This window comes from Sinocyclocheilus grahami, unplaced genomic scaffold, assembly GCF_001515645.1.
Source record: "Sinocyclocheilus grahami isolate Dianchi unplaced genomic scaffold, SAMN03320097.WGS_v1.1 scaffold233.1, whole genome shotgun sequence".
In the NCBI taxonomy this organism is placed as follows: domain Eukaryota; kingdom Metazoa; phylum Chordata; class Actinopteri; order Cypriniformes; family Cyprinidae; genus Sinocyclocheilus; species Sinocyclocheilus grahami.
This window is the reverse complement of record NW_015505412.1, coordinates 3,381,829-3,409,045: the sequence shown is the minus strand read 5'-3', so window position 1 is coordinate 3,409,045 and position 27,217 is coordinate 3,381,829. Positions and strand designations below refer to the sequence as shown.

The 27,217-nt window shown below is 37.4% G+C and overlaps 2 protein-coding genes across 5 annotated transcripts in view; both read right to left on the bottom strand.

Annotated features, from left to right (window-relative positions):
- Nucleotides 1–261: 261 nt before the first annotated feature.
- Nucleotides 262–5,624, bottom strand: LOC107597535 (52 kDa repressor of the inhibitor of the protein kinase-like). 2 transcript variants are annotated; one of them, XM_016288645.1, is made up of 5 exons: nt 5,365–5,624; nt 3,177–3,297; nt 2,907–3,014; nt 2,732–2,768; nt 262–2,502 (listed from the first exon to the last, which is right to left on the bottom strand). In XM_016288645.1, exons 1-5 carry the CDS (start codon nt 5,451–5,453, stop codon nt 617–619), a joined length of 2,241 nt encoding a protein of 746 aa, XP_016144131.1. In that variant the 5' UTR covers nt 5,454–5,624; the 3' UTR covers nt 262–616. The 2 variants fall into 2 exon arrangements, with proteins under 2 accessions (XP_016144131.1, XP_016144134.1); XM_016288648.1 differs by lacking the exons at nt 3,177–3,297; nt 5,365–5,624 and having other exon boundaries at nt 2,728–2,768; nt 2,907–2,991.
- Nucleotides 5,625–12,467: 6,843 nt separating this feature from the next.
- Nucleotides 12,468–27,217, bottom strand: part of LOC107597536 (dual specificity tyrosine-phosphorylation-regulated kinase 1A-like) — a 17,448-nt gene continuing 2,698 nt past the window's right edge. For 2 of the 3 annotated variants that reach the window (XM_016288649.1, XM_016288650.1), the window contains exons 2-11: nt 20,542–20,738; nt 20,231–20,323; nt 19,835–20,023; nt 19,425–19,572; nt 19,022–19,308; nt 18,780–18,926; nt 13,912–14,052; nt 13,488–13,791; nt 13,256–13,380; nt 12,468–13,165 (exon numbers count right to left, since the gene is read on the bottom strand). In XM_016288649.1, coding sequence (XP_016144135.1) covers nt 12,602–13,165; nt 13,256–13,380; nt 13,488–13,791; nt 13,912–14,052; nt 18,780–18,926; nt 19,022–19,308; nt 19,425–19,572; nt 19,835–20,023; nt 20,231–20,323; nt 20,542–20,661 — 2,118 coding nt within the window. In that variant the 5' untranslated portion in view covers nt 20,662–20,738 and the 3' untranslated portion in view covers nt 12,468–12,601. The remainder of the gene's footprint in view (nt 13,166–13,255; nt 13,381–13,487; nt 13,792–13,911; nt 14,053–18,779; nt 18,927–19,021; nt 19,309–19,424; nt 19,573–19,834; nt 20,024–20,230; nt 20,324–20,541; nt 20,739–27,217) is intronic. The other variant, XM_016288651.1, reaches the window with a different exon arrangement.

The window sequence follows — 27,217 nt, the reverse complement described above, 5'->3', positions numbered from 1 at the left end:
TTTTATTAAATAACACTTACAAAAGTGAATAAATACTGTAGCAAATGTTTTGCTTACTGTTATTTAATGCATTAACTAGTGTTAACTAATGGGACCTTTTTTATGGCTACCTGGCTGCAATATAACAGAGTGAAAAATTTAAGGGGGTCTGAATACTTTCCATACCTACTGTATATTATAGGCTAGCTGCAGTAGTGTATACCTGTGACAGTAGAAAGAAATTACATCCTTATATAGAAGACAGCATCAAAAGTGCTTTCATTTTATTTTCACTTTGGTTTTTAGTTTATACAAACACAAACATGTCTTTAATGGTTGATTTTCAAAGTTATTTTTGTCATTTATCAGTGAAGTCAAGCAAACAAAATGCAAGACCACTCTGTAAATTGCAGATACTTACATGGTGAATCTTTTGAAGGTCCTCACAAATGTAAAAATAGTACTATATTTCTCCAGGGGGAAAAGACACATGAAAATAAACTATTGGCATTGTGATGAAAATCAAAGGGTAATTACAAAATGTTATGCAAAACAATTACACAACTAATTTCCAGCTCAAAGATTTTTGCAGTCGAAACTCTATACATCTATAGAGTCTGTACATTTTACCTGTTAATCACTCACTTTCTTCTGAGTAAGTTTTTAAATAACACTCAACCATTTCTTCCAGGTCTGTTTTTATATGATAATTGATGTTCAGCACAGCCAGATTCTTACATCTTTGGTGTACCGCAGTGTCTGTGAGGTAAGCTTGTAAGCGTCTTTGGGCAGTTTCACCGTGATTCCCATCTAGCTTCAGCACCGGCAACGTGGCTAATATTTTCAAAAACGCATTAACGTTGGGGAAGAACTTCACATCAGAGTGCTGAAGGGTTTTGTGAATGGTGCATGGCAAGCTTACTTCCTTCCCTCTGTGTTTCCATTTTATTCTCCAACAATGTAGTTCAGCAGGCAGCGTGTCTGGATGGGGCAAATCGCTCCTGTAAATGTCGGCATGGGTCTCCTCGGAGGTATTAAACCTCATTTGGCCCATGACTGCGGGGACGAGAGACAAGCACTTGAGCGCCTTGAGATGATTCTCAGAGAAGATGTCCTTGACCTCCTGCGTGATGTACTCCATAACCGGCAGAGTAAGATACTCCTTAAAGAAGGACTCCGCCTGTATTTCCATGGTCTCCACCGCCTGTTGCTTCCGAAGAAACAACCTCGGGACTTTCACTGGGATCTCCATTGCAGTCGCCAAACTGACCGCTTCTTCGAACCAGAATTCATGGTATACTTCGAGATTGTCCGAGACCTCGTGCAATGAATGCAGTACTGCTGTTAAGCTGTTGGCGGCGAAAAACACATCAATGGTTTCTCCTTGTAGGTTCTTACCAAAAGCTCTCGTAAAAGACAATGCGTTCTTCAAAATAACCAACGTCACAATGAACTCAAAGTCCGCCAAGGCCTCAGCAATGGCGTAAGCGTCACTGGTTATTTGGCCATTCCACTTCAGATCCTCATTGTCGTGTATGCTGTCCATGCACAGCAGAAGTGGCTCCATCAAATCGACGGCCATCTCAAACACATTATGAAGATCAGTCCAGCTTGAACGCGAGTCCTCTTTGAGAATGTTTTCTTTTTCTATGTTTCCCTGACACAGGATAGAGACAGCATTATCAAGTTCGCTCTGCAGCAATGGAGACGCTTTAAAAAACGCATTCGTCTTCTTCAGAATGGACATCACATCTTGCACTCCAGTCAATGGCATGCCATTAGCAAGATGAACATTGAGTGCACAGGTGGAAGTGGGCGTGATCACCGCCATGGGATATTTCTCCTTGAGTTGGGCAGCGATGACCTTCATCTTGGTGCCAAGTATACCAGACCCCGCATGTGCTTGTCCCCTGCAGTGCTCCATACTCAAGCCCCATCCCTTCGTCAACCTAGTCTCCAATCTCTTAGCGACAGTGACCTCCTCTCCTTCAAACGAGAGGAACTCTATGAATTCCTCTCTGAGAGTGTTTGCCTGGTCTACAAAGCGCAGGAATATGGGAAGGTGCTCTCCTTCTGGGAACTCTACTAACTCCCCTGTGATGATGGAAAAGAAGCGGCATTCTCTGACTTGCTGAAGGATCTCTTCATGGACGCATCTCTCGCAGACCTCCAGCAGCTGCCTCTGCTGGACGGCCGAACAATATTCCTCATTAACAGCCACTGCCTCAAACCTCCTCCGAAGAAATTCATCACCCGCATTGATACGGTTCTCAATTAGCGCTTGAAAGTTGCCTGTAGTCAAAAGCCGTTCCTCCTCCTTAGAGCACATCTCATCTTCTCTTGCATTGCAACTGAATGGAAAGCTCTGCCTTCCTATCAAAACCATTACTTCAAAGGAAGACCTTAAGAACTCTCTCAGGTCTTTTTGCTCAGGCGTCAGCTGAGGGATGTCGTCAGCTTTCTCGCTGTCATCCTGAGCATCACAGTCTTTTTTTGAGAGCAGTTGTTCAATTGAAGACTCCACTAAAGAAACAGACAATGATCATTCAGAGCTACATTTTTAATCAGTTTAGTAAGAAAACAGTTTAATCAATTGATCAGTTTCAGCTTGCCAGATGAGCAGAGTGATACACAGTGCTGCCATAGGCAAAGGCGAATATTAAAAAATGATCTGACCGCTAAACGTTGCAATTGACCAATCAGAATCAAGTATTCCACAGAGCTGTGTAATAATCAACTATATCTTACTTACATCTTCTTTCTTTGATTTTCCGAACCTCTTCATCTGTCTGAGGAAAACCGGAATGGAAAGTGTCACTTTAGAACTACTGTGCTGATTTATAAAGTTGCATTTATTGACTTATCATTAACAATGTGAAATATGACACTTTGCAGTAAACAACTGCGATGAGAAAAATAAATTCTACCAGAACTTTGATGCGTTTGCGATGTCTGCTGTGAGGATTGCTGAGGTGGCTGGTTAAATCAAAAATCGTGGGAATAGCAGTGTCTCTTAGTACTGTCCTGTAAGGGCTCTGAAAAACACCGTAACAATCCTTATGTAATAATCCTTGTAAAACACTATTTAACTATTTAGATGATATGATAAAACATTAAGGTTCCTGTACTACGAGTAATATTAAATGCTTATAATTTTAAAACTACAAAATTGTAAAATACAAATTACAGTGCATTACAGTTTTGCATATCATGGCTGGTTCAAAGTGCTTTGCACACAGTCGGTAGTGCTTGTTCAGCTGATCCGGAGTTTTCTCCTCCAGATCTGCCCGGCGACAGTTCTCCACCCACAACCTACATCTGTGCACATAAAGTTTTAAGAAATACACAATGACTCATTTCTTGCATAACATTTTTGTAGAAAACACTTATTCACAGGTTTAGCCAAGAAAACTGAACAACAAATGGAAAAAAACACTGTACACTGCTGAGTCTGACATTTATATGCATATGTTTTGTTGATGAAAACTACTGTAGCAGTTATGGTCTTTTTCTCTCCAATTTAAACACTGGATTTTGATTAACAATATATTTTTTTGTATTATAAAATTCTAACAAGTTAGAAGAGGTGAGAACTATTCAACACTTGCAACAAAACACTACAGTATATTACTAATATAATGTATGCAAACTGTATAATATCCAAGGTACACATTTCTAGTAATTGTGCAGTTAATTCTCATATTGTATTTTCAGAAAGTTTTGGAATATTTGTCCTCTCCCCAAATTTGTCACTACTGAAACACAGTAATAATAATTTCATTAGAAGAGTTATATTGACCTATTAAGATTTTGCTTACTTCTACATTTTTTTTTGCTATTTTATTAATTTTTTTCAGAGGTAACTCAATAACAAAGACATTTTTAAGAATATCTCAAGAGTAATTTAGGAGATTTGTTGTATTTTGAATCCAATTTTTTTTTGGAAAAGGCAAAAAGTTGATCATACTGATTTCAAAGTTAAGGATTCATTAGTTTGAATATACATTGAACAAAAACTATCATCTTAGTTGATAATTCAGTATACTTTATTTTTGACAAAACATCTCATGTTTCGGTAGTGACTGCACATTTTCGGTAGTGACAGTAATGCTTTGGTAGCGACCACATCACATTACAGAATTTTAACTTGCACACTAAACACTTCTAAAACATACTAAAATACTGCACTCAAATTTTGTTTATTGCCCCCAAATATGAGGATTATGTGTTCCCTTTTGATCACTACCGAAACAATGATATGTTTCACACGTGACAATTTTATGGGATAACACCCAAAAAAACAAAGATGTCACTATCGAAACTCCACCAAATGTTTCGGTAGTGACAATTTTAGATAGTTTTGAATTATTGATCTCAAAGATGCTAATCAGCACATGGTTAGCTAGCACAGTTCTGAACAGTTGTACACACATAAAAATTAAATGATATGGAATAACTCCCAAAAAAAGTGTGTTTAATTGCAGAAAAAAGGTGTTCGGTAGTGACGTTTCTTAGAGTTACACGCAGATTTTTCAGACTTCTGAACACATTTACCTCAAAATGATGGGCTTATCTACTCACCCTGTAGCTATGAGAGAGAGTGACACATAAATATGTCCTGATCATAAATGTAGGGGTGTAGTTCAGTCTCAGCAAATGGACTAAAACATGCACTGTTTTACGTCTCCGTTAATGACATGGAAAATGCGGGACACATATTTAACATAAAGTTTCATAATTTACAAAGAAAATATAAAATATATATTTTTGCACTTCACTTTTTAAAAGAATATAAATTATATTTTTTAAAAACAACAATGGAAAAAATATATAATTCAATATAATTTTCATAAATTTAAATTAAGGGGTTAGGGTTCGGGGCAGCCACCTCCCAATTGAAAGTACCCAATAAATGATGCTTTTATATATATTAAGCTTAGTGGTATTTTAAATATTATTGTGGGTTTCAATAGATAATAGAAGGATCTTAGTAATCTAAGATTTGAATACTTAAATGCTTTTTAAATGTGTCTTTTGGTTGTGGGACAGCAGTTTGGACAGATTCTGTAGAATGGCCCTAATTCAGTTCAGCTGAAGAGCAGAAAAACTGTCTACACTATCTTCACTATATAAACTTCTGTTGACAAATCATTCACCAAAAACTTTAGCAACTTACATTATAGCATCACAGTCAGTCAAACGTATAAGTAGGAGAAGCCTCAGGAGAAGTACTGATACTTGTCGTGCACTAACTGCACTTCAGCTCTGTGTCTGAGAAACCTTCCTCAGGAAGCATTACTGTCATTTCAGTCGTCTGCTTTAATTAGCGGCATTTAAACACAGAACGACAGTGATAACGTTATGAAGCTGTAAAAAAAGCCATACCTCTCTGGATCCCTTGGAAACCTAAAGAAAGCTAAATCGGACTGGGTGCTTTTTCTGGTACAGTTCGGAGCGGCACAGAAATTTGGCATTGTGCATTGAATGTCTGATGAAAACCTTTCAAAGCTTTCTGGGTACTCTATTAGTTATGATGCCACTAATACAATCATCGCAACATTTCACAAATGAGCAAGGCGCGCAAGTATGAAACACTAGTATTATTGGCGTGCCAACCCACAATGCAACTCGTTTCGATCCCATAATGCACCAGCCATACTGAACGCAGTAGCGAATAGCGAATCGCTCCTTTGAATCGGATCTTTTTAATGATTCGGTCGAACCGGTTCACAAAACCTGATTCGTTCCAAACGGTTCTCGAGTGAACAGCTCTTACTACTAACTAACTCGTATTAGATTTGTATTCGTATTACATTTTTTAAATTTTACTTTGACTTGATAAATGAAATAATAAAAATAAACTATTAACTATATTATTTTAAATGTTTCTTGTATAGTACTGTCTGTCTTTCGTTTGTTTGAAACACATGATGACCCTTTTGTAGATTATGTACATTTCCATTATTATGGATTTTTTTAAATACATTTTTAACAGTTTATGTGTTATATAATCTATCAGGTCAAAACTCTTTTAATCAGATGTGAATGTTTTTCACATATAAATAATGACTACACATTAGTTATGTTTATTTATATAGAAATAAACATTTCTATATAGAAATAGATACAGACATAGTTATATAATAATAATAATAATAAGAAGAAGATTGTTAAAGCAGCTTTACAGTAGTAATCAGAATATACACACACACACACACATATATATAATATATATATACATATATATATATATATATACATACATACATACATATACGTATTAGATTTGTATTCGTATTACATTTTTTAAATTTTACTTTGACTTGATAAATGAAATAATAAAAATAAACTATTAACTATATTATTTTAAATGTTTCTTGTATAGTACTGTCTGTCTTTCGTTTGTTTGAAACACATGATGACCCTTTTGTAGATTATGTACATTTCCATTATTATGGATTTTTTTAAATACATTTTTAACAGTTTATGTGTTATATAATCTATCAGGTCAAAACTCTTTTAATCAGATGTGAATGTTTTTCACATATAAATAATGACTACACATTAGTTATGTTTATTTATATAGAAATAAACATTTCTATATAGAAATAGATACAGACATAGTTATATAATAATAATAATAAGAAGAAGAAGATTGTTAAAGCAGCTTTACAGTAGTAATCAGAATACACACACACACACACACATATATATAATATATATATACATATATATATATATATATACATACATACATACATATATAGAAATTTTGTTGCTAAATTTAGCAACTTTTTTAGACTACCCTAACAGCTTTTTCTTCCAAAAGCACCTTGCAACAAATTTAGCTATTTTAAAAATTATATTTGCCTACTTTTAGCAACTTTTGATAAGTGACTAAAACAATAAAAAGGCACACATTTTCCATCTAAATTTCACAAAAAGAGGAAACCAAAGTTGCCTAGCAGTACACACAGACATAAATTAAGTTATTGCTATATGCAATTGTTCAATTTGATCATAATAATAATAGCTTAATAACTGTTCATCTATGATACACCTTGTTAGTAGCTTGTACCTGCGATTGTTGATCAGTTAGTACACTATAAGAAAAATATCTAGGAAAAAATGTGAAAAGGTACTAGTAATTTTCCAGGACATTATCTGTTATCCATTATCCGTTGCAACCCTGTAACCCGAAAACACAAAATACAATGCTTAATTTAAAATGCAGGTAAAAAAACTAAAAAAAAAAACCTGTGAATTACCATAGTAGATTGTGCCCTATTTCTTACAGACTTTTCTTAGAGTGTAGCATGCTAACTACTAATACACTGCTTACAACTAGAATCGTTCAGAATGTGTAGTTTGACTAGTTAACTAGCTAATACAACTTAAATTGTAATCGTTCAAAAAATGTGTAAATGTTCAATAATTCAATGTTGTTTGAAAACAGTTATTTCTATTTTAATATTATATTAGGAGTTTATATTATTTTTTACGAACAAATCTAAATTAAACATATATAGTTTTGCTGAGATTTGATGTAGGGACAATTTTGCGTCGGGATTACGTAATGACGTCATCTAGCAACAGCTCGCCCTTCCTTTAGCAACTCTCCCTGAAAATGAGTTGCCAACACTTGACGGGATCCTCTCATTAAAGCCGCGAATCCTGTAGATGGCAGGATCAGAGACCGGACGATTATAAGCTCATAAAATAACTTATTCTCAGTCCCAACGTGCAGTGTTCTGTGCAAGTTTGTTTTAATATTTGTATGCCCTCAGATATGTTGGCAGGCAGCCTACAACCGGCCTGGGTGTCTCGGTGCAGGATTCAGTGGTCATTTGTGATGTTTTTGTCTCCGGGTAAGAAGATTATTTTCTCCCCACATTGTATCTACATTTGGCTAAATAGAGTGTTACTGTTCTGCAAGTGTGTGTTAGTCGAGAACAGCCTTAAGTAATGCGATGATTGAACGTTATCGATTACACACTCGTAGAAATATGCAAGACTGAATAGCGATGCCTACCCACAACGCTAACACTAAATCACTGGTCTCCAAATCAACAATGTAGCATATGTATTAACCATCATTGTTAGACTTTAAATACTCCAAAAGAGCTGTCAAAAGGCGCTTTAAATATGCCGCGTGATTTCAGAAGTACGTCGTGACGTAAGGAATCACTGAAACCGATTCTTTGAAACGAACTGTTCGAAAGAACCGATTTCATGTTCCACTTAACCATCTCTAGGAATAAAACTGAGTCAAACCGATATATGACACGCGTAGAGACGTTCAGATACACTCATATTAAATGCTAAAATCACAGGTTGTCCTGTTGTACATAAAAGGTTCCCTGCAATGGAGTTTAAACTATAGAAGAACACTGCTCATTGCTTACATATTAAATACATTTGTGTCGTATACCTAGTAATCAAACTGTATTTGTATATATTGTATCCAGAATTCAGCACGGCAGATTTACATTGAACGCTGTGAGTCAATACATTCTTGAAAGTACACATAGGGCTCGTCCGGGATTTGAACCAGGTGTAGTGCCGAAATACACCCGAAGCGAGAATCATACCCCAGACCAACGAGCCGCAAAGTATATAGCCAAAATACAGGTTTCCGTTACGTTACTACGGTTTAAAGCTGAGCTTCTAGTTTCCATCGAACTTATCGTGGACTTATTTATTTGAACCTTTTATTCATTTATGTGCATTATTCGACAATCTACAAAAAAAACCTAATTTAACACGTTTGTCAAGTTTTTGTAAGAGCTATTGGTACAGACAGTCCTCTAAATTAGACCGAAGTAGTGTTGAAGCAACAAGCCAGGGATTAAATGAAGAAAAAAAAGCCAAGAGCGCATCAATTAAGTTATTTTTTATATATCATACATAAGACTGTTTGAATATAATACAAAGGGCATTTTCATATACACAGCAAAGTCTTGACTAGATCTTACAATCTGTGGACACTTGACCTTTCCCCATGCTGTTCAATTATATAGTGCATGTTGCATGAAAAGTGTCAAGAAAATCTGAAAAGGAAAAAAAAGGCTGAGCAATGTTGAATTAAAATCCACGATCTTGTGTATCAGTGACATTTACCAGCAATTCGTTTAAGAGAAAGAGGGAAACAGACAGCAAACCATGAGCATTAGAAAGTGTGGACATACATGCGTCATACCCTGTGAAAAGATTCTTTCGGTAGGCTACACGTTATAAGCCCTACCTTTAATGTTGTCCTGGTGATGTCAAATGCCTCTGACTAAAAGCAATTTTGGTCCAATGACCAAGACAGGCAAGAAGGGTTTAAAAAATAAAATGGTAAGCAAACACATGGCAATGCAATTGACATACCAGCATGAGCAATGTAGTGACTTCTATACTTCCTTTATTTAAAAAAATATAAATATATACATAAATTCTATTTCAACTATTAAAAAGGGGCTGCATTTCATGAAACGGCACTAAATCAGGTCGTATTTAGTAACAGCTGAAACAGGTGCACTCTTTAAAAGTTTCTGTAATTTTTAGATTTAGATTTTTTTGGAATGTTTGTGTCAACTTCAGCAAACTGCACTATATATATATATATATATATATATATATATATATATATATAACAACATTCAGGTAAACTTTTTTTTTATTACTACTAGCTGTTGTGAGATTTATAAATATACCAAACATGATTCCGGCTGAAAGTGATCTCTTTGTGAAAGGAAAATCTGCAAATGTGAGCGCCACACACTTTCTGGCAGGATAGTGTCCCACTGTCTGTAAAAACTGCTAGATCGAGAGCAGCAGCAAACAGGGATCCTTTGAATAATTTAGACCTAAAGTGAGAAGCTAGGTGGTGGTGGGGAACTCACAACCTCAGATATAAAAATCTGAGTGAGCAAAGCTATCCTTAACATGACTAAATAGTGACTATAAACACTTATCCTCTTCAGAACAACATGCATGTGCCCAGTGTTTGTGTGGCAGCGCGTCACCTCTAGTTTCCCTTTGAATAGTACATCTGATGCAAGCATCCAACCAATCACTTGATAACAAATTCAACTCAGACTCAGAGGTCACAGTAGCTACAGTAGACTGCCTGCATCAATTAAGTTATTTTTTATATATCATACATAAGACTGTTTGAATATAATACAAAGGGCATTTTCATATACACAGCAAAGTCTTGACTAGATCTTACAATCTGTGGACACTTGACCTTTCCCCATGCTGTTCAATTATATAGTGCATGTTGCATGAAAAGTGTCAAGAAAATCTGAAAAGGAAAAAAAAGGCTGAGCAATGTTGAATTAAAATCCACGATCTTGTGTATCAGTGACATTTACCAGCAATTCGTTTAAGAGAAAGAGGGAAACAGACAGCAAAAGTATATATATATATATATAAATATATATATATATATATATAAAACAACATTCAGGTAAACTTTTTTTTTTATTACTACTAGCTGTTGTGAGATTTATAAATATACCAAACATGATTCCGGCTGAAAGTGATCTCTTTGTGAAAGGAAAATCTGCAAATGTGAGCGCCACACACTTTCTGGCAGGATAGTGTCCCACTGTCTGTAAAAACTGCTAGATCGAGAGCAGCAGCAAACAGGGATCCTTTGAATAATTTAGACCTAAAGTGAGAAGCTAGGTGGTGGTGGGGAACTCACAACCTCAGATATAAAAATCTGAGTGAGCAAAGCTATCCTTAACATGACTAAATAGTGACTATAAACACTTATCCTCTTCAGAACAACATGCATGTGCCCAGTGTTTGTGTGGCAGCGCGTCACCTCTAGTTTCCCTTTGAATAGTACATCTGATGCAAGCATCCGACCAATCACTTGATAACAAATTCAACTCAGACTCAGAGGTCACAGTAGCTACAGTAGACTGCCTGAATAAATAAATTTAAGTAGCCACTTAGATTAAAAAAAGGTAGAAATTAGCATGTTCATCAAATTATTAGGTATAAAAGGCAGCATCACTGACTGATAGACCAGGTAAATACAAAACAAAACACTTTTCTCTCCTCAGAATCATTTGTGATCTCTCAGCTACTCTGTAGCCTGCAGAGTAACTGTCAGTGTCCCTTCCCTCCCCCCTTGACAGGAAAAACAAATGGTAACAAATCGGGGAGGTTTATCCATATATTAAACCGATTTCAGTATTTTGTTAACATTAAAACATGAAGTTCAGCAAAAGTTCCAGTTTGAGAGCGAGTATACAGACTAAAATGGACTTTGATGAACCTTGGGCTGAAGTGGTGAACTGCTACATTATTTCTTACAGACACCTAGTGCTATAAAAAACAACTGCTTTGGTATATCAAAAAAAAAAAAGGAAAGCCGGCAATAAAGAAGAATATGTAATTTGTGTATAATTCACAGCATAATTCAAGAGGAGAAAAAAGGCAGTCACATAAATCTCATTACATATCTTCTGTGTTCAACACAAAGACGCACATTTATGCAGATGTTTTTTTCAATGGGAACCACATGCTTGACGGGGGAAAAAAAGAGAGAGAAAAAAAAGAAAGCAAATGAATGGGAATGAATACCTTCTATGTGAAATCCCACTTCGGCAATTTTAGGAAGTCATGTTAGGGACGTTTGAGCAAGACCCTGCAATTTGGAGTCCCTTAAATGAGAAATCTTTTCTAAATAAAGGCCTCTGATTAACCATTCTCATTCACCTTCCCTAACCAATTAAGGACTCTTTAAGTGTTAAAAATAGGACAGCCATCATCTCTATTTCACAAAGTCCAGCTCCTTTTCAGTCAAGGTCCAAAAGTCATAAGGCCAAAGGGTTCTCGACAACAGCCCAAGATCCATCTGGATCCGGATCTGTCCCCCTCGTCGCTCCTCAGCTGCTGTACGTAGTCGAAGCCGTCCGGTCTGGCGGACTCCAGGCCTGAAGAGTACTGCACCTGCCTGTCTAACACCAGCTCCTTCTCGCTGTTAGGCCAGCACTCGCCACATATAGCGCCGCAGCTATGTTCTCCCTCTCGAAGAGTTACACAATACCGACAACATGAAATATCACTGCAAGTACTGCTTCCTTGACACGCTACAGGTTTAAACACACAGCTCTTTAGAGAAGTTTCACTTAAAGGGTAAATAAAAGAACGACCAGCCAAATTATCATGTCCAATGTTTCACTTGTTTGAACTAAACAAATGTTTTGCATTGCTTTACATATAAAAAGCTGTACGACAGCTCACAGCTCTGAAATGCTCACTGTATTGAACGAAAAAAAGGGACAAATAAAAACAAATCTCCTAGTTTCCGATGTAACAGATGGTAAATACTGTACGCAGGTGAGTGAATCGGCAGATGAATGTCTCAGTTTCACCATGGTTATTTGCAGTATTATTAACTTGTCTAGAAATAGACAATGTAAAATGATGGAAATTCATATACTTTTTAAATACTCTTCAATTTGTAGCGGTTCAGTGATATCTCCCCTCAGAAGTGAGCAGCTTTTATTCTCTACGCACCTTTTGAAAAAACAGGAGAAAATGAAAAACACCACCATAAAAATGGGGAAAACAAAAACAAAATTCACACAGAAAAACAAACCCATTTCAGCTAAAGTCACGAGCTGGCCATTGAGCTCTGCTGAACGCAGACTCCAGTCATTGGAGAATCTTCCCTATCAATGCCTTGTCTCATGCCCAGGTGTCCCTCTGCTATAAAGTGACCAGTTCCTGTGTTTGTGGCAACAGGGTACGTGGGATGTCCAGCCATACCAGTCTCTTGGCGAGGATTTGAGAAGGCACCCAAACCCATACTCATACTGATACTTGTGTTGGCAGGAAGCTGGCGGAGCTGGTAAGCCTGGTTGCCTTGGTTTCCTGTGGAAGAGGAAGATGTGGAGGAAGAGGATGCCGAGGAAGACAGGGATGTCATGGACAGATGACCGTGCACCACCTCCATGGAATCCTGGGTGGAGGCGCTGTTGGTGGGCGAGTTGTAGAGACGCGGCCGTGGTCGCGTTGCTATGACCTGTCCGTGGTGATGGTGATGGGGGTGCAATGCCTTGGGATGCTGGGGAGGCACATGAAAAGTGGTTTCCTGGACTGGATGAGTCTCTACAGTGACAGGCTCTGGTCCTACGATTCCAGGCCATACTACTGGTGGATGATAAGGCTGTCTCGCCTGTACAAACAAGGAAAAACATTGTTCAGTCATGAAGGCCAAACTTTGATTTGTTTTAATTACTTGACAAGATCAACCAGGTGGGCTCACCTGAGGGCAAAGGTTGTCACAGTCTATGGCTGGCATGGCTGTGCCAAAATGCCCGCCGCTGTGCCGATGGTGATGAGTTGGATCGGATCTTGCTCTGCCACTGGTGCTTGTTCCAGACGATCCTCCTGAAGCAGAGCAAAAGAACTGCATTAAGCTTTACCCAGAAACACAACTATCAAGCCAGTTACATTCAAGAGCTTAGAGACCAGAACAGATTCAACTGTAGTAAAACCTGAGCTTGAGGATGTACTAGAAGTGGTCCCTGATGACTGTGACTGCTCAAGTGCAGGACTTGTTGACACACTACTGCTTGTATTGGTTCCTTCATCCGTGGTCTTCTTGAAGAAACTGTGCTGGAGGGCATAGTAGGGCTGAATTCGCGTCTTGGGGTCGTAGTCCAGCATTCTGAGAATGAGGTCCTTGAACTTCAAATAGTCAGCTACTGCGTGTCCGGATTCTCCCGCCCGACGACCGCCTGGTCCACCACATTCCACTCCCAAGATGACATGGAGCTTTCGAGACGCTGGAGGTTTGTACTGCTCACAGAAAAACAGAAAGATGTTCTAGCACAAGAACAAGCAGCATTCCCACAAAAGCTGCATAAAAACAAAATTCACACGGCAGTGATTCTACTTTAAAATATCAATGACACATACCCTTTTTCCATCTTTGGTCTTCTTAATACTCCATGTCCCATCTGACAACTTCTCAAAGAACTTCCTGGCTTTTGGTGCTAGGTCCATAATGTGATTGGGTGGGATCCCAAGTACTTCAACAACTTTGTTAATTTGGTCCACCTTTCATTTAAAGAATAAGCTTGTTTTATCAGACTGCATTTTTTCTATAACAGTCATTTTTAGTTATGTAGAATCTGACTCCTGTATTCTGTACACACATTAAACAATAACTTAGGGCAGGGGTTTTCAAACTGGGGTCCGTGACCCATAACTAGGGGGGTCTGCAAAATTATTTGCTATACTGTATTTTCCAGACTACAAGTCGCATTTTTTATCATCTGAAACATGGTATAATTTATATTCTAAAGTGACTTATATAATGCATTTAATTTATTTAATCAGTATGCAAAATGTAAACACAAGGTGACAAAGATGAGTTCGCCCCCCCATCCCCCAAAATAAAGCCCTACATTTTTTAAACACTTACAATAATTTAAAGCCTTTATTTTTTTTTTTAACTTTGCCAAAATTCACTTTAAATGTTTACTTTCATTCATGAAGAAGACGGGGAAAAATGGTCTCCTGGGCTGCGTTCCAGTCCGTTTTTTATGCCCTTCACTCACAAACTTCCCTCCGTCTCGTTTACTCGGATGTACGTCATTGATTACGTTGCATGAGTGCCCACTTCTGGCGGAACCCTTGGAATGGGCTGAACTGGAACGTCCTAAGCCCTTGATCACTTAAAATCAGCTATGGAGTTGGTTTATTGTTTACATTTTTTCCCTTATGAATTTGTTTGGTGCAGCATTCTATATGTATATAGGTATGTTTGGACTGTTATAAATGTTAAAAAAAATCATTAATATATTATAGAGTTGTTTGGGGTGGGGATAAATTAAACGCGATCTGCGATGACGTCACAATCGTGTTGCATTGTGGTCTATGGAGCGGCCTGAAGTGTGCATATGAAGCAGACTCGCTCCCTCAGTCAAAATCGAGGGGTCGAGGGTCTGTCCATATAAACACACACTTCAAAATGGCAGCGCGGATTCCCCCGAGGGGAAGTGCTTAGGGAAGTTCGGGAGTGCTGGTCTAAAAGTGGAGTGGAACGCAGCCCTGGTGGAAAACAAAGACTTAACATGAAAATGACGAAATTACCATTATAACCAGTAGATGGCAGCAGAGGATCACTCATTAGCTCAGTTGCCATTTCAACTCCCTAGGTTTTTTTCACGTTGTGCTTTTGGATTTATTATAAAATGGCTATGAAGTATAGCAAGTGCAGGAAGTCAAAGTCTCATGTCATTTAAAAATAAATAAATAAGCTCAGACACCAACAGCCTAGTAGGGTTAATTATTTAAATACTTAACTAGTTAACTACAAATTAAGTTATTAATGGTATATTAATTAAATAATGCATTCAATATTTTGCCATTTGTTAGATTTAATTTAAAAACTAAATTTTTCAAACATTGCCTAAAAGAGGACACATCAAAAGGAGAACTTTAAGTTATCTTTCCTTGTAGAAGCTGTTGAAGCCAACACAGACTTGTTGCTGCTGTAGTTTTGTTACTCTGATTTTACTCTGCATCACTTAAAGCACAGCTCTGTTGTTTTGACATTGGCTTGTCAGATAGTCTGTTCCGTCCATTTCTACAGGTATCACGTCAATCGCGGATCATTTTGGCAGAATCACTCGTGTAATTTTTTTTACTCGCGTTTGTCATTCCTGAAACAGTACACATGGACGGTCCTCTTAGAGATAATGAGCAAAGGGCAATTCACTTGTTATAAAAGGAAGAGCGTGTAGAACTGTGTAAACAATAATTAGATCAGAGCGGATTCTGACTAATTTACAGTAAACACCTCTGATTGGCCACTGCTTTCAACAGAGATGCCTGTGACTATTGTGGCTACAATACTCAACGCTGCAAAACACAATGTAAATAGAAACTTTTGGTTTTGTAATTTGAAACCAGAGCACGCACACAAAAACACAGGAGCGTTTGAAAGCGGGTGACTTCGAGCAGGTACAGAATTGAGTTGGTACTACTGGCACTGTAAAAAGACCCGATATCTTTCCTCTGATATAAAGGAAGTGTTAGTGTCGGCGCCTCACGCGCACACACACAACATATAAATTCTAGCATTGCTAACTTGACATTGCAGCCTCTTCATCAAACTAAATAAGACAACCAAACATACAAAAGGTATTTGGTTACTCAATTTAGTCTGTTGTACAATATGTAGGTTGTACCGATCAGCATGAGATTGCCATGCTGTGGTGTTTTTCTAAACACATTTTTGCGTATGTGAATGATGCGGTTTTAGGTGGAAATTGGGATACGAGAGAAGTACAAAGCCTTCTTTACATATCAAATAATAATTTAGCAACCAAATGTTACATGCAACGATTTATTCATGGAAATGGCCGAATGAGCAATTTATACCAATTGGGGTCATATGATGCTGTTAAAAAGAACATTATTTGGTGTAATAAAATGTTTTTATGCAGTTTAAGGTTCAAAAAACACATTATTTTCCACATACTGTACATTATTGTTTCTCCTCTATGCCCCGCCTTTCTGAAACACGTCGATTTTTACAACGCTCATCGGTCTGAAAAGCGAGGTGTGCTCTGATTGGCCAGCTATCCAGTGCATTGTGATTGGCCGAATACCTCAAGCGTGTGACGGAAATGTTATATCCCTTCCCATATTGTGATGCCCTGTCCGGCCGGAGCGTAACATAAACCATGTCTGCATTTGTGATCGGAGACATGACAAACAACAAGTGCTACTCTACACTGCCCAAAAAACTCGCGTTTGAATTGTCGGTGGCAAATTCTTTAAATATAAAAAAATAAAAAACTTACTTACAGTCTGTGAATCAGAACAGCCGGCATTGTAGTCTACTCTACAAGGATCACTAATCAGTCCTCAATAAAATGCGCTGGACACATCTGAATATTTGGGTTAAACTGTTCTGGAACAGATGACAAACAACAAGTGCTACTCTACACTGCCCAAAAAACTCGCGTTTGAATTGTCGGTGGCAAATTCTTTAAATATAAAAAAATAAAAAACGTACTTACAGTCTGTGAATCAGAACAGCCGGCATTGTAGTCTATTCTACAATGCCGGCTGTTCTTGCGGCACAGCCACATGTGACGACCCCGGGCTGGACTCCGCTTCGTCAACAGTGAAAGCCGATCCGGCGATCGACAGCGCGAAGTTGATGTATTTCCTCAGCAACCAGCACGGATCAACTCCAGGCATGACGAAGCGGATATCGTCCTCTTTTGGAAGGCCAACCAAAGTAGTTTCGCTTTCACAACAAAACACAGCGCCTTCACGACATGGTGGCGGCGGCAACAACAATACTACAGCGAGAATAAAAGTTCCGCCTTCTTTCTTTGCGTGAACATTTGGGCGGCGTTATGCAAATCTTCCCACATAGTGACGTAGATATGTGGGGGCGTGTTAGAACGAGCCGTTTTAGGTAGGCGAGGGAGACTCTTAACTTTTATAAAGAATATCTCTTTGGATTTGAGACTTTAGTCTTTGCAACTTTACAAATCTCCTTTATGCACCAAGAGCTTGTAACACTCCAAAGTGAAAGGAACAATTTTAATCGCATCATATGACCCCTTTAAACAATCACATCATGTTTATTACTCACAACTTAAGCCTTAAACACGGTTATAATTATGCAGGGGTCCTTGAAAAATTGTATCCCCTGTAAGGGATCCCTGGCTCCAAAATGTTTGAAAACCCCTGACTTAGGGGATTTATTCCCACATTTAAATGTAATTGTCACTCCTAAAACTTTGTATTCATGGTGTTTAAGGATACAGGAAACATAAAGAGTATATCAGTTCTAATTAGTGGTCGACTGATATTTGGCATTTTTCAAATATCGGCATCGGCCGTTAAGTTTTTCTGTTTGCCGATGCGTTCGAGGCGGGACTTTTATTTTGACGGCGCTGAGAGCGGCAGCGCCTGAGCACACAGTGCTCACATTCTCCCTCTTGTTCGCCGTCGTCATTAACAGTTCTGTCTAATACGGATAGAAGTCTGTCTAATAATCCAATAGAACTGTTAAACAAAGGAATTAAAATGTATATAAAAAGTATTATAACGACTGCTTTTTTATTATTAGTAATAGAAAGGCAAACATTATAATACTTTCTCGTTTGCCGTCAGCATTCAGCAAATACGCATTTACATAATTTAAACAAATTTTTGAATGGCTAATGAAAATTTTATTTCACAAACCTTGCAAACTTAGTCGTATCCAGTTGTGAGATCTTGTGAAGTGTGCATGTGACCTGCATAATCGCGTGTTCTCTGCGTGACTTTCGGTCCATGCAAATTGAATGCTTTAAACATTAAATTTGTTATTTCAAATTATGCTGTGCTTTATGCATTTGCCCACTGTCATATTCATGTCATTTTCACTGTGTGCTGTATGTAAAATGAGTGTTACCGTGGCTTTATTTGAAAAAATATGATTCCCAATGCACACAAACTTCCCAGAATACTGAGTGCTCTGTTGGTTACAGTTTACTTCCTTTTTAATTATATTTTTATTAAATATTTATTTATTTGTGGAAAATACTTTGTCATCTAAAGTATAAGTTAGTATGTGTTTATTTTACAAATTAATTTTTTTATCCATTTTCAAATGATTTAAAATTTTTTAAATATTAATTAAAATAAATAAATTTATATCGGCCACCCAGCTTTCCAAGATATCGGCTGTCAAAAAAACCATATCGGTCGACCACTAGTTCAATTAATCATCATTATTAATAATAATAATAATAAATCATACAGATCATTACCTCATTGGCTCCACTAAATAGAGGTTCTCCTGTATGCATTTCCACCAGAATACATCCCAGAGACCACATATCTATGGCCAGGTCATATGGCATTCCCAATAACACTTCAGGAGAGCGGTAGAATCGACTCTGGATGTACTGATATATCTGATGGAGGAGGAATACGTAATCAATAACTTTAAGCATACTGTGACATTCTCCACACTTTCCACACATACAAAAAATAAGATGATTCACAATACCCTTTGTCCCAGTTGGCAGGAGCTCCCAAAGTCCACTATTTTGATGGCACTTCTCTTGGGGTTACATAGCAGGATGTTCTCTGGCTTTAGGTCACAGTGGATGATGCTGAGCTCAGGTGTAGCGAGAAACAGTAGTGCTGTACACAATTGCTGAGCAAACTTCCGTGTCAGATTCAAAGAGACACCTCTGAAGTTCGTATTCCGTAACAAGTCATATAGGTTGTATGACAACATTTCAAATACTAAGCAAAGATGATTCCGGAACATGAAGTGCCGTTTCAAATGTACTGAGGCAAAAAAAAAAAGTAACAAAATACATTAAGATTTTTAGATTTAAATTTGAAGGAATGCACTGTATGCAAAGATTTTGAAATTATATCAAAGAACTGAACAGGTTCCTTACCTATATAGTATTTCATCTCTGTGTCATGTTTGTTCATGAGCTCGAGAAGCCGTACTTCAATTTGAGCTTGATTCAGAAAGGCCTTCTTGTTCTTGATAATCTTAATTGCTACCCACTCTTGCTCAGCTCGGTCGTAAGCTTTTACAACCTAAAAACAGCCATCGATTACATTCATAAGACAATACTTAAGTTTTGTTTACTTATAAGATATAAAAACTACTCTGAAATAATGATTACACAGTGCATAATTTTAGCAGCTATGGATTTTGCTTTCCAAGTCCAGAACAATAATTTAGCCTATTTTGTCAGGGCAAAAGCTGATAATATCCCCATTTCCTACCATTTAAAATCTTGAAATAGGTTTTCTTCCTTTCCAAAATAAACTACTTAAGAGACTCTAGACATCATACCTGTCCAAATGACCCTTTTCCAATTAAAGAGTCAATTTCATAGCGGTCCATCCATTTTTCCCCATTCTTGACAATGTAGTCATAGTTCTCATCATCGTAGCCATCGTTGAAGACTTTCCTTTCTTTCTTGTGGCTGGAGTCCTCAGCTTGACCCTGTTGATGTCGTCGTTTCTTTTTTGCATAATACACCTATACAAAGGAGAGCAAGCAAGCTTCACAGCATTAGACTCAATACAAAAGTCCTTGAGCATTGTTGTGCTCATAACTTTAGAATTTATTAGTGTGAAAACATCCTAAAAGACTTTTCAGATATATGTCTACTTATGATCAAGTATAATTTTGTTCTTTATTACTATTTTACACTGTACTACTGCAAGGAAAATAAAGAAACATTACCTCATTGATGTGTTTGTAGGTTTTGATCAGGTCTATGGAGAGCTTCCTCAAAGGAGCTAAAGTGGGGTCACGAAAGCACTGGGGCATGTGCCTCTGCAATAAAAGAAGGGGAAACATGTATATTTAATAGTTTTTTTTTTTTTTAACAAATCCACATACTTTTGACTAAGAGGTAAAATAATTCAAAGACTAAGTGTCAAGTAACAGGAAGAATTCATTTTACAAAGCACAATAATTGAGCGTACTTCATCCATGACTATTCACAATGCAAAAAAAACTAAGTGCATAAACAGGAGTGGAGCATCCAGTACCTGGCTGGCAGTGAGTGCTTGTGTCTGATCACTGTATGGCAGTACAGAGACAGACTGGTCTGTACTCTGCTGTTGACAGTCACTGTACTGCTGGTGCGAATGAGGCATGGGAGCAGCCATCTGAAGACCAGCAGCATGGAAAGAAAGAGAGGGTGCAAGCCGGACAGACGAGGGTTTGCATGCTGAGGTCTCTCCCCCTAGAGGAAATTTAAGCTAAATTAGTGTGAGTGTTAGAACTAAATTCTCCTCTCTCCCTGTGATCCTTTGAACCGCAAACCTCTTTCAGGTTATTAAGACTATCCTTTTCTCTCTGTTTTAGGAGAGCAAAACCATCTCTGACATTTTTATTAGGGGTGTAACGGTTCGCAAACATGACTGTTTGGTGCGTACCTTGGTTTCGATGTCACGGTTTGGTACAGTTTCGGTACAGCAGGGGGAAAAACTATTTTTTTTATTAAACAGTGGTTTACTGAACAAATTGCTCTTTCTTTAAATAAACTCCGTTATAATTAATTTTCTTAGGGATAATAATCTACCTCAGCTTATGCTCTAAACTAGTGAGCCCTTTTATATTAGGCCTACTATAAGGTTACCGTTAACAACAGAGCCCAAACTTAAATTTAATCACTATTTATTTTTTTAAATATAACAAGCAACACTCAACTTAAAAAAAAAAAAAAAAATGTATGCCAACATGTAAATTGCACATAATGCAGTTTTTTTAATTAACTTCTAAATTATAAAAATTCTGTTTGTTGTTGAAATATATTTATTTACACAGCACCTCTCATAACTCGTTTCATAACAGATTTCTTTAAACATTAAATAATTAAAACATCACTAACAGGTAAAGTAAAATATAATGAGTAGGCGTATATAGTCTCATATTTCACGAAATGCTCTTCTCTGCACTTCATTTATAACGCACTAATGAGCTGTGGACACTGATGACTTCCTGATAAATGAAATGCTAGGTGACATTTTGTTTACAAGCTGTTTTATTGTCGTCTTTCCGCGATCGAAACACTGATTGAGCGATTACGTGAGGCGTGAGATGTTTATTCATGTTTATTTCGCATTAAAACTAATAGTAAAGAGGAGGGATGATCACGCTCACTCGCATTCCGCGCTGCAGTTTGAACCAGGGTTGCCAAAACCTGCCCAATCGCTACTCAAAACTATCCCAATTGTGTTTCGAGGGGGTCCATAGTTAAAAATCACGTTCCGGGGGGTAAAATACATGTTTTTTGGCGGGGTTCCCCTGCTAAAATTCACATTCCAGGGGATAAATGTGTTATTGAAGTCACTTCAACCCGCAGCAACAGTGTTAAAGTAGCTCAATTCTGTGGGAAAACCACGGACTTGGCAACACTGGTTTGAACTGAGGTTTACAGCAACAGGTTGTCGCGCCACATCAAAAAGCGCCAAAACGGCATTTATTGTTTGAATTTCCTGAAAAAAGGTCATAATTTGAAATTCAAATGCAACAATATATAAAACTGGAAGTTCCGCTCGTGCAGTAAGGCTGTGCGATTTGGGGGAAAATATCAAATTGCGATTTTTTTTGACATATTGCGATTGCGATTTGATTTGCGATTTTAAATTTGCAAAGTCAAGCTTCAGTTCAATATTGCCAATAATGTGCAGCACAGTATGGGTATCAATACCCTGCTGAAAAAAAACAATAGAAACCATCACAGAAATTCTTATAGTTTCCATTAAACCATTACAAAATTCCTTTTTGTTTTGAGCATTATTCCAATAGGAATTACTGTTGTTCTATTGGTTGCCATCTGTCAGATTACATCCCACCAATAGAATCCATCAAATAGACACCACTATAGTTTACATTAAAACCAAACAAATTCCCATTATAACCCTGAAATACATTATATTTGTTATTGTGTTTTGGGAGGGGTTTTATTGTTTTTTTTTTCCAGCAGGCAAGATTATAATGGTATAACTACTTTTACAGAATTAACTTAATTTCACAGAAAATATTTGTTTATTTTTTATAAATAAAGAACTGTATTTCTTAAGTCAATTATTAAAGTATTACATATGTTACATAGGCTGCTTTATTGATTTTAAGTATTTGGGATTTTAAGAGCAAGTGGAAAATGTGCTGAATGTTTCATTTCATCCAAGTGAAATTAGCAAAGCAGTTACACTGAATTTACATTAGTTTTAAACGCGGAGCCAGGCACGAGTCGACACAGGTTGTGCGCGTGCGTCAAGCCTCGTCCATACTGCCAGAGTATGGGCTTACATTTCTGCCACAATTCTGCGCACGAAAGATCATATTTTGAGCACACAAAAGTGCATTTTGCACGCGCGCGATCTGAGTTTGTGGACAAAATGTTCGTTTTGCAAAGAAAAAAGTCTTTAGAGCGCACGGAAATCAATTTTGCATTTAAAATAAGTTTTTGGATGTGTGCAGACCTTCTCTTTTGCACGTGCAACGTTTCACTAGCTTGCTCACCTGATGCCCCCCCCCCAGTGCTCGCAAAATGCCAACAGCTCGCGTGCTCAACACAACCCAGCGTTACAATGTGCCATAATTCCAGCCAATCAGAGACAGAGGCTGCTAAATTCTGATTGGCTGCCTTGACAACCAATCACAACATTTCTTGCATTACCTCGACAGCAGAAGGGGACAAATACAGTGCATGCATAATTACGCAAGTTGATATTCTGATCATATTTTTTTCCAAGCACATCTTAATAACTACTATTAATCTTGTATTTAATAATTTATAATTGATATATAATTATTCATGAAGGCTGAAGGCTGAAGTGAAAAATGTCTTATATATATAATCAGAATATCAACTTGCGTAATAATTATGCATGCACTTTAATGCAAGAAATGTTGTGATTGGTTATCAAGGCAGCCAATCAGAATTTAGCAGCCTCGGTCTCTGATTGGCTGGAATTATGGCACATTGTAACGCTGGGTTGTGTTTTGAGCACGCAAGCTTTTGGCATTTTGCGAGCACAAGGGGGGCATCAGGTGAGCAAGCTAGTGGAACGTTGCACGGGCAAAAGAGGTCTGTACACATCCAAAAACGTATTTTAAATGCAAAATTGATTTCCGTGCGCTCGAAAGACTTTTTTCTTTGCGAAACGAACATTTTCTCCACAAACTCAGATCGCGTGTGTGCAAAATGCACTTTTGTGCGCTCAAAATATGATCTTTCACGCGCAGAATTGTGGCAGAAATGTAAGCCCATACCAGATGTGCTCGTGAAGACTTGCTGTGCGGAACCGGGTGCGAGTATAAACGAGCATTATGAGACATGCTGCGTGAGTGCGGCAAGCATGAATGGCTCATCCGTGACGCGGGATTTGCGCCGCGTGGGGCAGAGAGGAGCGAGTATGAGAAGCATTCACAGACACAGGCTGTGTGTACGCTCTTCTGAATTGGGAATAGCCAACATGCATCATAAACTTATTTCAAATTAATCTGTTGGGGAGATAAAATGTGTAAGATAACGTTAACGTACTAACTAAAACATCTAAGAACGTATCTTTTATTCTCCAGTACTGAAAACAGAACCGATAAGGGAGCTTTTGATATGCGCTGTGACGCAGCTCTTGCAAATTACCTTTTTTTGTTCGTTGTCTGTCATTTCGAAGCTTAAGTTGCATACGGTTTTCTTTAGTTTTAATTTGCCTAACTATCGATCTGACCCAGTAGACGCCATAATCCCACTCTGTCTCTCTCCCGCTTTCCGTTTTTTTTTTTTTTTAATGGTGGGTGTTTACGCAGTTGGCTAGAGCAGCTGATTGGGGAGAACGGAGGTGCGCTCACTCTTGCTCAGGGCAAGTAAGACTGCAACTCTAGGCGTGCAGTCATGCATATGCTCTGGAACAGAGTAATATCGCGTCCACATCGCAGGCTTTGCGATTAGGAAATCGCAACGTCTCAAATCGCGATTTCGATTCGATTCCAATTAATCGCACAGCCCTATCGTGCAGTGGTTAAAACAATGCTGTATTTGTTCGGTACGCATGCGTACTGAACCGAAAGGCCCATACCGAAAATTTTTGGTACGAATAAGTGTACCATTACACCCCTAATTTTTATGTAACAAAAATGAAGCATAGGCTTGTAGCACTAGAACTAAAACACAATAGAATAGAAAGGGAATATATAATTAAGTACAACAATCTATGAATTTATGAATTCAGAATATAGCAAAACACATCCCTATGAGAGGAATGCCAGAAAAATAAAGGCACTAACAATTAAACCATAGCAACAAAAATACAAAATAATTTAATATAACTATACAGAAATGGGGGGAAAAAAACAGTTCTCTTCTCAATTTTTAAATATAAAGAGAAAGGACTACATTGCAAATTTCATGTCAATTACAAACATATTTGGTCAGAAATCTGTCCTTTTTTAGCTGTAAATTGTGATAATTATAAAGAGCTTGCTCATATATAAGCATCTCTTGCCAGGCAACACAATGCACCACAGCCACACAGAATCCCACCACTATTCAGAATCCCAGCAACAGCACCTAATTAGCATAGCCTATCACCAAGAAGATACAGTGTGATTTGGCAAGCCCATCAATGTTCAAGCCAATCACAGAAGAGTATGCAAATAGCCTACTTTTGTTGCCAGGGCAGAGCTGCTCCCATTTTCCAATAAGAAAACAAGAAATAAACAAGAAATAAAATTGAACTTTGGCACACTTAGATGAAGCATCCACCACATTGGAGCCTGACAGCAAAATAGCAGCTCAGACCCCACTCATGGTGTAGGAGCAGAGAATGATTCAGCTGACCTAACTAAGGCAGGGCAAAGAATTCATGTGATCCAAAAAAATATCAGAGGATGGAAACACTGCAACAGCCTCAAATACAACCATTTCAAAAGACAAAAACCTATGAAATGATCAAACAATTTTACAGCACATTTTTACATTAATTTACCAACATAAACATTTTAAATTGATGATATATTTAAAGAAAAAAAGTACATTAAAATATTGAGATACGTGTATTTTTTATCTGTTCTGCTAAGGCATAGTTCTCAATATGGGCTTGATGATTCATGTTGTCAAGGACTGCATGCAGTTCACCAAGAGAAAAACTGATGTATGTCACAGTACAAACAGAAACAACATTACATTCTGCACCACAGAAGACCCTCTTACTACATATAGAGTTCTGTTTCTTTGTGATTTATAAGCAGCTTTATAACTCAGGGGAAATAAGAATTTATAGGCCTGAATAAAAATTATAAAGTTGGTAACATACAAAATATGTGAACAAGGCTTTGCAAATATAAACATTAAATATGACCCTCAGAGGTGTATTTCACTATTCTGCTTGTCTCTCAAATTTGACATGTCGTGTACTACTCAGATTGACATTTTATTTCTGAATCTGATTAAACTACAAAAAAGGTATTATCAGTTTTTTCTGTTTACTGATCTATGATTATCCTGTTTTCTAGTAAATAATAATAATAATGAATTAATTATAAGATTTGTTTTTAACAACCTAAAACAACACTAGCAAAGACTAGTGCTATATGTTTTGTAATAGCCAAATACAAATAAATTATCTTCAGGAGCTTTTGACATTTAATTCATCCTTTTCAATAAATTTTTTTCCATGGCATGTCTGGTTATTGTCAGGCCAGGTAAACATCAAACATACAACAAAATCCCTGGACTACTGTACAGTAAGGGACTGTTATCAATAAATGACCTTCTCACAACAACGCCAAACATGTTGAATGCACGCACATGCAACAAGAACAATTATGGCTTTACATCAAACATTTTCCAATCTATAATAATGCTCTGTAACAACATAACTGGTCCTTTCTTAGTGTAATAGTGGGTCAGCTCCCTGTAATTTATGGCTTTCAAAATGGCCAGTGACACCTTCTCAAACTGCAAAGTTAAAATGTGTTGCATGTCCCAGAAATTATTCCACTTATTTGGTGTGGACCACAAGAACAAAAAAGTAGCAAACTGAGACAAACTAAGCCACAAAAAAGAAAACAACTTGTTGTTTTTTTTTGCTACCTAGTATATATTCCACTTCAAACTAATTTCAAAGTGACTAAATGCAGCCGTGCTAAACAATGTTCAACTTTAACCATCATTTTACACAGTGACATACGAATACTGAATTAGACAAATACTACCACAGGGATCAATAGAGTAAGATGTGCATAAATGCACAACAGTTTCAGCTTCATAACAAGAACCGATGAAAAAAAACTGACCTGGATGCCTGATTTCCAATATAATTTAATTTAATCTTAATTAGTTGTAAAATGTTTTTTCACTTGCAATGAGTGTTAACAAACGAATCTCCCCATCAAAATCTCCTTTGAGTCCTACATGAACAGAAGGGCTGCAAACAAACTTTGATGAACAAACATCAAAATAAAAGAACAATTTAGAAAAATGACAACTCATCTCAATACTGAGCATGTAGTGCATGCATTTGTACTTTGTTTTCTGATCGCTTTTTTTTATTTCAAACTTGGGTAACATTGAATTCCTATTTTTACAAGCAAGTCTAAGTTCACAACTACTCCCAAACTTCACCTAATTTAATCGAACATAATCGAGTGTTCAAAAAGTAATAACCCCCCCCCCCCCCCCCTGTAAAAATACCCGCAGAGGTAAAAGTAATA

Excerpts from the sequence above, each read along its gene's own strand:
- LOC107597535 (XM_016288645.1), bottom strand. The coding sequence starts at position 5,453 with ATGCCAAATTTCTGTGCCGCTCCGAACTGTACCAGAAAAAGCACCCAG. Across the intron at positions 3,015-3,176 it reads CAGCCATGATATGCAAAACT|AGCCCTTACAGGACAGTACT; the intron begins GTAATGCACTGT and ends GGTGTTTTTCAG. Across the intron at positions 2,769-2,906 it reads GCAAACGCATCAAAGTTCTG|ACAGATGAAGAGGTTCGGAA; the intron begins GTAGAATTTATT and ends GGTTTTCCTCAG.